At 42.1% G+C, this 11562-nt stretch overlaps 2 protein-coding genes across 2 annotated transcripts; both read left to right on the forward strand.

Annotated features, from left to right (window-relative positions):
• Positions 1–1454: 1454 nt before the first annotated feature.
• LOC125512496 (3-isopropylmalate dehydratase large subunit, chloroplastic) lies at positions 1455–7284 on the forward strand. The gene is made up of 13 exons (XM_048677593.1): positions 1455–1685; positions 1775–2233; positions 2339–2407; positions 2489–2605; positions 3553–3627; positions 3735–3812; positions 3893–3988; positions 4153–4202; positions 4877–4931; positions 5019–5150; positions 6071–6118; positions 6195–6353; positions 6900–7284. Exons 1-13 carry the CDS (start codon positions 1632–1634, stop codon positions 7038–7040), a joined length of 1533 nt encoding a protein of 510 aa, XP_048533550.1. The 5' UTR covers positions 1455–1631; the 3' UTR covers positions 7041–7284.
• A 1347-nt stretch (positions 7285–8631) lies between these two features.
• Positions 8632–9310, forward strand: LOC125512497. Its single transcript, XM_048677594.1, has one exon. It carries the CDS (start codon positions 8847–8849, stop codon positions 9156–9158), a length of 312 nt encoding a protein of 103 aa, XP_048533551.1. The 5' UTR covers positions 8632–8846; the 3' UTR covers positions 9159–9310.
• The last annotated feature ends 2252 nt before the right edge of the window (positions 9311–11562 follow it).

The following is an 11562-nucleotide window of genomic DNA, read 5'->3' on the forward strand; positions in this document are numbered from 1 at the left end:
TCATCCCCAAACGAGCCTAAACATTTCGTGTCTTCTTCTCAAAGAAGAACATGGAAATGCTGAGGAGCTCATGGAGTAGCGCCATCTGCACCGTTGGATAAAGTATGGCGGGATCCGTGCGCTCACGAGCCGCCCCAGCTCCCACGCCGATGGTGTGTGCGATCTGCGCGTGGGCGTATGAGTGGCGCACTGACACGAACAAGACGGCAGTGTAATGAAGGGTCAGACCTGCCTTACGAAGGCGTAGGGGTCAAGTTAGCAAATCTGCCAACGTAGGGGCCAAGGGAGCCTGATTTTATAATAAAACTTTAATGAAAAAAATTCTCCAAATGGAGCTCCGCTTACCACGTATGAATCTTTGGCTCTTTGCCACTGGCTTCTGCGTGTGGCACCGGAAAATTCCAAAGCTGAAAAAAAGACGTATTTCGTTCTCTTTTGTACTATGGGCGAAGAGTAAAATACAACCCGTGTATGGTATTAATTCGCATAATCTTGGTATTCTGTTGGATTTAATCTGAGCTAAAACTAGGTGATACTACAAAATCAATCCCTGTTGAAGTAAGTCCTTCACCTTCAACGCGAGGTGTTTGTGGAGTTTTTTTTTTCAATAAGACCGTGCGAAGAATTTGATAGCATTTGACCACGTGAATAATTTGATAGCATTTATACGTCCGCTTATGTTGTTATATCTACAATATATGAATATATAACTAGGATTTTTCATGTAAAATGATCATGAAAAAAAGGGTGTACTTGTAATTTACCCTAAAACACTGCTCAAAGTTACCATTCAAACTTACTAATTGTTGCTGATGTAAAAATACTTATTGACCGTGGCTGTATTTATTCAAATTCTCTCGAAAGAAAAAGACAAAATCTGCATATGCACAATTATGCCACCAATAAAACCACAATAGCTACATGTAGAGGAAAAACCCACATTACTATAAAGGTCATCCATCACCACCTGATCTCACTCGAACGACTGAAAACACCAACACCCCCTTCCACACTCATCAATTGAGTTCTCGCTTGAATTGACCGCTCCCCTTTTCACGATACCATGTCAGCACCCCTTGATGGGACATGAGTTTGCACCCTAGCACCAGACCTGCTCTCGGTGCATTTCTCAAAGGACTTCAAAGGTAGTTGCCGACAGGTGGTCTACGAATTTGAATGCAATTTTTATTAATTTTGGTGTTCGTTGTACTGTAATGATTGAAGATGAATAGATCGAAAGTTTTCTGAAAAAAAGCAGTTTCATGCGAGCCAGTTAGATTTCCCAATTAAAATGACCAAAAAATGATCAACTTTTTATTGCCTAATTTTTTTAGTGTCATTTTTTACATCATCCGTTGAAGATGATCTTAACATTGCATTTGATTTCTCTTTTTTTTAACACTCGACAGGTAGTAGAATGCAATCCCCGTTGTGCTACAGATACCTCAAACCCACGCGCGACCGTCCATTCCCGATCGGACGGCCAAAATCGCAGACGTAACCTCACACACCCTTATATTACCTTCCGCCTGTGACCCCCCTTCGCCCACACGCCCGACTCGTGCTCGCCACGGCCGCACTACCCCCCAATCCCTCTATTGACCTCAAGGTGTTCGACCGCGCGCGCCGCCATGGCCTCCATCTCCGCCGCCGCCAAGGCCACCTCCGCCGCCTTCGCGCACAAGGTTCCCTTCCTCTCCCCTCCCCTCCCCTCGCCCCCCTCAAGCTTCTCACTCCGCTGACCCCTCCGTCCCCGTCCTCTCCCCTGCCGCAGAAGGAGCTCGCCGCGGCGGCGCCGCAGCAGCAGCGCTTGAGCGCGGGCGCCAGTAGCCGGCGCGCGCGGGCCGGGCGCGTCCGCGCGGTCGCGACGCCGACCCGCGCGCCGCGCTCCCCCGCGTCCACCGGCTCGGTGAAGAGCCCCATGACGACGACGGAGAAGATCCTGGCGCGGGCGTCGGAGCGCGCGAGCCTCGAGCCCGGGGAGAACGTGTGGGTGGACGTGGACGTGCTCATGACGCACGACGTCTGCGGGCCCGGCACCATCGGGATCTTCAAGCAGGAGTTCGGGGAGGACGCCAAGGTGTGGGACCGCGAGAAGGTCGTCATCATCCCCGACCACTACATCTTCACCAGCGACGAGCGGGCCAACCGGAACGTCGACATCCTCAGGGACTTCTGCGAGGAGCAGAAGATCAAGTACTTCTACGACATCAAGGACCTCAGCGACTTCAGAGTATATGCCTTGCTGATTCATTCCGTTTAGAGCTTCCTGATCGAGGTTCATTCAAGTAAAAGCAAGATTTATGTGCTTAAAGAGCTTTGAACTCTTGGTTTGTAGGCAAATCCAGACTACAAAGGTGTTTGCCACATTGCGCTCGCCCAAGAAGGTCACTGCCGACCAGGCGAGGTATTTTTTCTGCCTACATGAAGTACTGGAAGCTTGAGGTTTTGCTGTACAGGTTTAACCTGGTTCCCCTTGATGTAATAGGTTCTCCTTGGTACTGATTCTCATACCTGCAATGCTGGAGCCTTTGGTCAGTTTGCAACTGGAATTGGAAACACTGATGCAGGTTTTGTGATGGGAACTGGAAAGGCTCTTCTCAAGGTGTGCAAGCATGTTAAATTACTTCCGGATGGAATTTGAAAATAGTCTTGCCATGAGAACAGATGGGACATATCTTTCTCAGTCTGAGCAATCTTTGGTTCTGTATCTCAGTGATGTGTCAGGGTTTCTTCATTTGTTTCTCACATTCTGTACATTATTCTATCATGTTTCTCATATTCTGTACATTATTCTATCATACTATACTAAACTACAGTTTATTGCACAAATATGGGAACTTAAGATATGCATTTGATAGAAGTGACTATAAGTTCCTTTTTGTTTATAAATTATATGCTGGTCCATCCAAAAATACTCAGGTGGTGTTTGGTTCTCTAGTCTTAGGACTTTTTCTAGTCCCAACTAAAAAGTCCTAGTCCCTAAAAAGTCCCTCCCTGTTTGTTTCCAGAGACTAAAAAGTCCCTAGTCCCTTCCTAGAGGTTATTAAATGACCATGTTGCCCCTAGTATATAGAAAAATAACAATCAAACAACACCATGGGGTGGCGGGCCAATGGGTGCATGGAGGGGCATTGTTGGAAAAGTCCCAAAAAGTCCCAAAAAGACTCTCCTTGAGAGTCTTCTTCATTTAGTCCCAAATGCCTAGTTTAGTCCCTAAAAAGTTTCTCCCGTTTGGTAAAAAAGTCTCTAAGAGAGACCTTTTCTAGTCCCTACACAAGTCCCTGGAAACAAACACCCCCTCAATTCAATGCAGAGATATTAGGTGTAGTATCTGATTAGCACCATTCAAACAACAGTTATCGATCTCTTTTCCATTTTTGCATCCTGTATGCTTCTCACATTCTGTTTATTTTTAGTGTGATAAAATATTGGTTTTTGAACATGCTATCTCTTTTCATATCGTGGAGAAACTTTTCTCTATTTCTTTCTGCATACAGCGTGTTCCCTATGGGAAAAATGGTGTTTTGATCTGTTTAATCTTATTTTCAGGTGCCCCCAACCATCAGGTTCGTATTAGATGGAGAAATGCCACCTTATTTACTCGCTAAGGATCTGATTTTACAAGTAAGCCAACAAAATAGTCTCGGTTATGCTAAATCTTATATTTTTTTTTCGTCAGGAGTTTTTCATTGTAACCGAAATGTTTCATCCTTGGTCATATCTGTTTACAGATTATTGGTGAGATATCTGTATCTGGTGCAACATACAGATCGATGGAGTTTGTTGGATCAACAATAGAAAGTCTAACTGTATGTTCCATGTTCATAACTTGGTTAATCAGTTTTTATTTAATGTAAAATTGAGCTTAGTGTTTTCACACACTTGCTAGATGGAAGAACGAATGACATTGTGCAACATGGTTATCGAAGCTGGTGGAAAGAATGGTGTTGTGCCTGCTGATGAAACTACATTTAAGTACCTGGAGGTATTGAACTACCATCTGAATGTTAATAGTAGGACCGAAGGAGTGTGCTTTTTTCCCCTTCAAAGTTTGAGATAACCACTGCGGGAAACAATTTACAGCTACTAGCTAACAATATTTTTATATCATGCTAATTGTGACATCATCTGCCATCCTCTACACTGCAGGGTAAGACATCGGTCGAATATGAGCCTGTCTATAGTGATGCTCAGGCCAGGTGATTACAGTCTCTCCTTGCTCTTCTTGCTCTTGAGACATGTACATCAATCTAGACAATTGAATTAAAACTATATTTCTCATACAAACCTTCACTAGTTGACTTCGAACCTAATCAATAGTAAGGTTGTCTCTTTTGCATTTTATGGACAAAATGGTTGGTCCAAAGTCAAGTTGAACAAAGTTTCCAGTAAACAATGTCGTTGATTGCAACCAAAGTTTGCATATTGATTAATTATACAGAGAGTAGGGGTCTTGAAATACTTTGTGCAGGGCACTTACAATAAATTTAGATAACTGGTTGTTCACTACTTTCTTCAGCTGATCACAATAATGTGGAACCCATTAGGCTTGGACATAATTGGCTACCTGTAGTGCTTCTCAGTAGGCGGCATCCTTTGGGAAATTTAGAATGTCCTTGTGCAGTTATAAGTTATCCTTCCTGTGTGGCACACACATAGCCATACAAGCTGACATTCACAAAATATTGCCCATATTTTCTGATGTCTTGCGTCCGAGAATTTGAATGCTGTTCTCGAGTTTGTGTTTTTTCCTTCTAGATTCATCATCAAATGGTCATTGTGTCATGTTATGAATGGTGTTATGACATATTGGCATATGTGCAAGCTTTTGATGTCTGTTGTTCTAATATTTGATTGAATTTTTTTATTTCAGATTTTACAGTGACTACCGGTTTGATGTGTCTAAATTAGAGCCAGTAGTTGCAAAGGTTTGTTAACTATTCTACTCGTTTGCATTCTCTCTGTTGTTTTTGTTAGTTCTCTTGTATAATGATGTAATCTCCATGAATGTGCAGCCACATTCTCCTGACAACCGTGCTCTAGCAAGAGAGTGCAAAGATGTCAAGATTGACCGAGTCTATATTGGTTCTTGCACTGGTGGTAAGACCGAGGACTTTATTGCTGCTGCAAAGGTGTTCTTAGCTTCGGTAAGAAGCTTCAAACCATCTTCTTGTAGCGTGGTGATATATAGTCAGGATTATGTTTTCTTTTTATGCATTTTGGCATACAGGGTATCGGCTATGTATTCTGAAACTTGCAGAGTACGATTATTTCAATGGTTTTCGACTTGTTTGTTTCTTATAAGTTTTGTATGTTGTCTTCCCTCTGTATACTATAATAACTACTCAACAGAGTAGTTATTAAAATAGGAAGTGTTGTAGGTTTTCTGTAATTATTAGGCCTGGCAGTGGGGCTACATAAGTTTAACCTGCAGTGCTAATGAATAGGCTAGTATTATTATCAGGACAGGTTCAGTATGCACTTTGAATTTGATTGGATCTACTTTTAGGACTAACTGGTATTGTTTGGGTTAAGGGACATACACATTGTTAAGCTAAATAAAGAGACCCGCATATTGTTCTTCTTTTACTGAAAGAGCCTAATGTGGGCCAGGTTTGGGGACAGCTAATTGGTCCTGTATACATGGACAACCATCAATGCACAAAGGGCATTAGTGGTTTCATATAGTTATGTTTAGATTATGGAGAACTTTTAAGGCCGTATGGGTTGGCATGTTCTGGGGTAAATGTACAAGGATTAAATTAAGTTGCGCTCTAGTTGTGACCAAGGACCATTTATAGAGAACAGTGATGCCATTGTTTGGATCATTATTAGAATTTAGGCATCTGCCTCGACGTAAGAATTCCAACTTGGCTGACCGTATGGCTGAGCGACATTAAGTATTATCATTACTAACTTATTTATCAGTATGCAAAGCATCTCGGGCTATCCTATTCCTGTAGTTCTTTGTGCTCAATCCTAAATATGCACCTGTGACATATTGCAGTAATTAAATCACACAAATCCATGATTACCTGACTTGCTACAAATTGTTTCCTTAATACAGGGCAAGAAGGTTAAGGTTCCCACTTTTCTCGTTCCTGCGACTCAAAAGGTGACAATTTGTGATAAAATATACGGATACAATCATCTTCAGTTTGTGTTACTAAAAAGAATGTGAGATCTTGCAGGTGTGGATGGACGTGTATAGTCTCCCCGTACCAGGATCTGGTGGCAAAACATGCTCCCAGATATTTGAAGAGGCTGGTTGTGATACACCAGCTAGTCCTAATTGTGGTGCTTGTTTGGGTGGTCCTCGTGATACATATGCACGGATGAATGAACCTACGGCAAGTATCTTCTAGTATTTCTAAATATATTTCTATACAGTAGATATGCCACTTGATATAAATGTAGAATGGGGACTTGCGTGTTTTCTGAAGTGTTAAGGTCGGCTAATTTTCTGGATAAGACATTTGACCTTGAATACTGATACATGTTGCTGTCCTAAAAAAACAACATCCGCCCCGAACTGTCATATCCCCACATTGTTGGCTAGCTGGCTCCTGGCCGTCATCTCTCCTAGGGTTTCGAAGCCACCAGTTTGCTCTAGGCTGCCGTTCTCAAGCCTAAACACAATGCTCCCTCATTAGTTTTGATCCCCTACTTAGAAGGCCTTACTACCACATCCTTCTGATTGGGGACACTTACTTGCATGAGATATCACATGCTAGATGTTCATGAAACCTACAACTGCAAATTCTGTAAAATACCTTTTTCATGTATTAAGGTAGAAGGCCTTTTTGGTGTGTTAAGAGAAATGTCAAGCGTGCTGCCACTCGGCTTTGTTGATAGATTGTTTTTTGGTGATCTCAGAGTCATGTATTTGGGTGCAGGTCTGTGTATCAACGACGAACAGGAACTTCCCGGGCAGGATGGGCCACAAGGAAGGGCAGATCTACCTGGCTTCTCCCTTCACCGCGGCGGCCTCAGCTTTGACGGGATATGTCACGGACCCCAGGGACTTCCTGTCGTAGAGATCTTGAAAACAATGAATTTGTGTTGCGGACCGTCCTGTACTGGTACTTTTTGTTCGTGTTCGAAACTGTAGTTTAGATGCGTCATGTGTGTGTCGTGCTGAGAAATAAGCTACTCAACGAGTAGCAGTTGTAACTGAGAAAGGTTCTGTTGTATGCTTTTTCATTGGCATTACCAGTGTGCTGTCAGGAACAAACATAACTGTTACATTATTCCAGAATGATACTGTATCTTAGTACATGATCTGGTAGCTGTTGATGTCGAACGGCGAGTACACCAGAGTACCCATTTCAGACGGTTGGACTTGTGCTTCACCGTCTTGATCTCTTCTTTGATTTTGCTGGTACATACCCTCTTGCTGGATCAGAGGCGGCAATGAGGTCGACGATGCAGAGAGGGCTGTTGATGTACTTGAAGCTGAACGACAGTCAGTTGCTTGGTTTTCCTAACGAACAGCAGTGCCCATTTTCCTTCCTTTGTTTGAAAACTTGCGACTTCTTTCAAAGAAAATTCAAAAAAGAACTTGCGACTTCTGTTCGAAACCAATCCCGTCTTATTGTTGAAACTGGTATAAGTGCAAGAGCTACATGGAGTGAGTGGGAGATCTAAAGGTTGACAGAAAGGCGCCAAAGTTAACGGGAAAATAGTCACTCATTAACTATGCCTCAAGTCTGACTCTTTGGGAGCTTCGCTTAACACAGTTGGTCGAGCTACACACAAGCTAATCAGTGTCATGTCCATATTTATTAATAGCTACACACATCCAGAAAAAAGCGGGAGAACATATGGTGCACCGAACTCCGGTAGCACATTTTAAAATGCTCGAAGAATTCTGAAAAATAGGATATTCACACAATATCAATGTATTTTTTCAAAAAAAAAAGAATACATGCTGATTTTTTTTTGTAATATAGCATGACCATTTCTAGTAATGAACTTTTTGTAGTATATGGTGAACAAAATTTAAATACACACTGAAATTTCTAATAATATACAATGAACTTTTTTATAATGCATGGTGAACTTTTCCATAATATACGGTGAACATTTTTTTAATATTGTGTGGCGAACTTTTTATGTACTCCATCCGTTCCAAATTACTCGTCGCATAAATTGATGTATCTAGAACTAAAATACATCTAGATACATCCATACCTGCGACAAGTAATTCGGAACGGAGGGAGTAACACAGTAAAGAGAACAAAAAAAGGGAAACAGAAAAAAAGCAACGAAAAAAAGAAACGGAAAAATAACCAAATCAGAAAAAGGGAAAAAACCAGAACTAAACCACTGAAAAACCGGAAGCAAAAAGCCACAGAAGAAGTCAAGAAACGAAAAAATAAACCCGCAAGAAACAGCAGCGAACGAACATCACGCGAATCCCGTACGTGGGCCGGCCCAACTGTAGGCTCGCTTCAGCGAAGCCAGGAAGGATTAGCCCATTCACAAACTCAGGAAAAAAAAAGTTCGAATCTCCCTCCCCTGGCCCCGCGCCAAAGTTTCCAGCGCGCTCCTCCCCGCCTCGAATCCCGATTTCCTCCAAACATTTCGCGAAAATTTTCAAGATCCGCTGGCCCTTGGAGCCTTCCGACCAAAAATGGCAGGAAACGCAGATCCTCCGCCGAAAACTCAAATCTTTTCACCCCCCTCCCTCTCGTTCCCTCCTACCTACCTCCGCTACAAGTACCCATGGAAGATCTTCCCAGTCCCATCCACTCCGATCCAGCCACCTCGCCGCCTAGCACAGCACCAGCACCGTGCCGGCCGGATTCCAAGAGCGGCAGGCAGCACTTCTCTTCTCCGAGATGGCAGTTGACCGCGCCGACAAGGAGAATCTGCCGCCTGCCACCGCCGCCGCCGCCCGTCCTCATGGCGTAGTAGCCGTCAGGAGCTGCAAGCTGAAGCGGCTCGGGAGGGCGCGGAGGCGGGTGCCGCTCAGGGACATCACCAACCTCTTCGTTGCCGAGTCGGCGGTCGCCCAGTGGCAGCAGGCCCTGCTCCGGCAGCCGCGCGAGGATTCGGCAGCGGCGCCGGCGGAGCTGGCCGTGAAGAACGGGCCTGCCGGCGGTGCGGCACTGAAGCCTGGCAGATACGTTCTCCGGAAGGAGTTTAGATAGCTACCTGCCTACCGATTGTACATGGATTATACGAGTACTTCTCATCTCATTGTCCAATTATTCGTTGGACAAGATTTGGTTGGATTGATTGTAGGAAATGAGCTGCTGAAAGAAAAGAAATAGAAAAAGATGTCAAATTGGATTTTTATCAATTAAACGTGTGTCATTCTGAATCGGAATCTGGAACTCTGCAGTACTACATATTTTGAGAAATACTCGGACTCGACATCTGCTTCTCTGCTTCTGTGGTTGACATTCGCAAAATATTGCCCATATTTTGTCATGTCTTGTGTATTAGAATTCGAATGCTGCTGCCAGCCTTTGTTTTCCATCTAGATTTGTCATCATTTGATCTTTGTGTCATGTTATGAATGGTGCTTTGGCATATGCACAAGCTTTTGATTAAAAAATGTTCTCTTATTTGAGTGACTTTCTGTTTTCAGATTTTACGGTGTCTGCCAGTTTGATGTGTCTAAATTGGAGCCAGTAGTTGCCAAGGTTTATTAACATATTCCACTCTTCTGCAATCTCTGTATTGTTTTTTGTTAGTTCTCTTATGTAATGATGTAATCTCCATGAATGTGCAGCCACATTCCCCTGACAACCGTGCTCCAGCAAGAGAATGCAAGGATATCAAGATTGATCGAGTCTATAATGATGCTTGCACTGGTGGTAAGACTGAAGACTTAATTGCTGCTGCAAAGGTGTTCTCAGCTTTGGTAAGAAGCTTCAAACCTATCATCATGTAGCATGGTAGTATATAGTCAGGATTATTTTTTATTTTTATGCATTTTGCCATACACTCAGGTGTCGTATTTTGAAACTTGCAGAGTACGGTTATTCTAATAGTCTTGTACATGTATTGTTTTTGTCAGTTTCTTATGTTGTCTTCCCTCTACATACTATGAATTAACGGCGCAGTTGTTAAAATAGGAAGTGTTGTAGGTTCTCTGTAATTCACTCTATGCAAAAGCATCTTGGGTCATCCTATTCCTGTAGTTCTTTGTGCCTAATCCTAAATATGCATTTGGGACATATTGCGGTAACTAAATCACACCAATCCATGGTTGCTTGACTTGCTACAAATTGTTTCCTTGATACAGGGCAAGAGGGTTAGGGTTCCCACTTTTCTGCTTGTCCCCGCGACGCAAAAGGTGATACTTCGTAATAAACTTATATGGATACAATCATCTTCCATTTTGTTACTGAAAAGAATGCAGAATCTTGTAGGTGCGGTTGGATGTGTATAGCCTTTCCATACCAGGATCTGGTGGCTAAATATCTAGAGGATGGCAGTTTTTCATAATTCAGATCATGGCAATAATTTTACGGTCTTTTTTTTATGTTGGCATTTTTTTCTTCTAAAAAACGAAAATTAACTAGGCCTATGGGCAGAGCGAACGTATCCTTGGAGGGCAAGCTTGGTGTCGTATAGAAAGAAAATAGTTCGCTCGATCTCCCACCATGCTGGCATGTCCAACCCCTATCGAATGATACGTTCGATGGGAGCTTCCTCTAGATATTACGGTCTTTTTTAATAGTGTTTCATATAGTCTCATAGCAATTTCACACTTTTTTGGTTTTCAAAACATGGCATTTTTTGAACTTACTATGCACTATTATTTTTTACATGGCAAATTTATTGATGACAGTTTTTTGAAAAAAAAAGTGAATTGGGCCTAGACGTTTTTTCCTGCACGTTATATATTTTACTGGTCCATGGGTCGCTGGTAACTCCCCCTAAATGAACCGTATTTCCTTTTTTTTTGAGCATCAATGAACCGTATTTCCTATTTGGTGCCTTCAGCGCCGTTCACGTGCAATTCGTTAATTAGCGTTGAAGGCGCTCTTACCTGGGCTGGCCCATCTATGGGTGCCATGGGAGAGACCTCTTCCTGGTTTTGGAAGCTTCCCAGCCGGTTTCTTTCTTTCTTTCTTTTTCGATTTTGTTTTTTCCTGGACCGGTTTTCTTTAGTTTTTCCTTATTTTTTATTTTCCTTTATTATTTATTCTTTTTATTTTTATTTTTTATTTTAAAAAATGCATGATTCGTTTTCAGATTTGATGAAATATTTTTTAAATTCGATGAACTTTTTTTTCAAGTTCATGATCTTTTTTCAAAATTTAGGAACTATTTTTCAGATTGACAAACTATTTTTAAAAAAATTTGTGAACTTTTAAAAAATTAATGAACTTTTTCAAATTTGTGAAATTTATTTTCAAATCGATGATCTTTTTTCAAATTGAGGAACTTTCCTAAAATGTATGAACTTTTTTTTTGAATCGATGCACTTTTTCAAATCGATGTGTCTTGTTTCGAGAAATATGTTACTCAACGAGTAGCAGTTGTAACCGAGAAAGGTTTTGTTGTATGCTTTTTCACTGGCATTACCGACTTCTATCA

The sequence above is a fragment of the Triticum urartu genome, chromosome 6, assembly GCF_003073215.2.
Source record: "Triticum urartu cultivar G1812 chromosome 6, Tu2.1, whole genome shotgun sequence".
Taxonomy (NCBI): domain Eukaryota; kingdom Viridiplantae; phylum Streptophyta; class Magnoliopsida; order Poales; family Poaceae; genus Triticum; species Triticum urartu.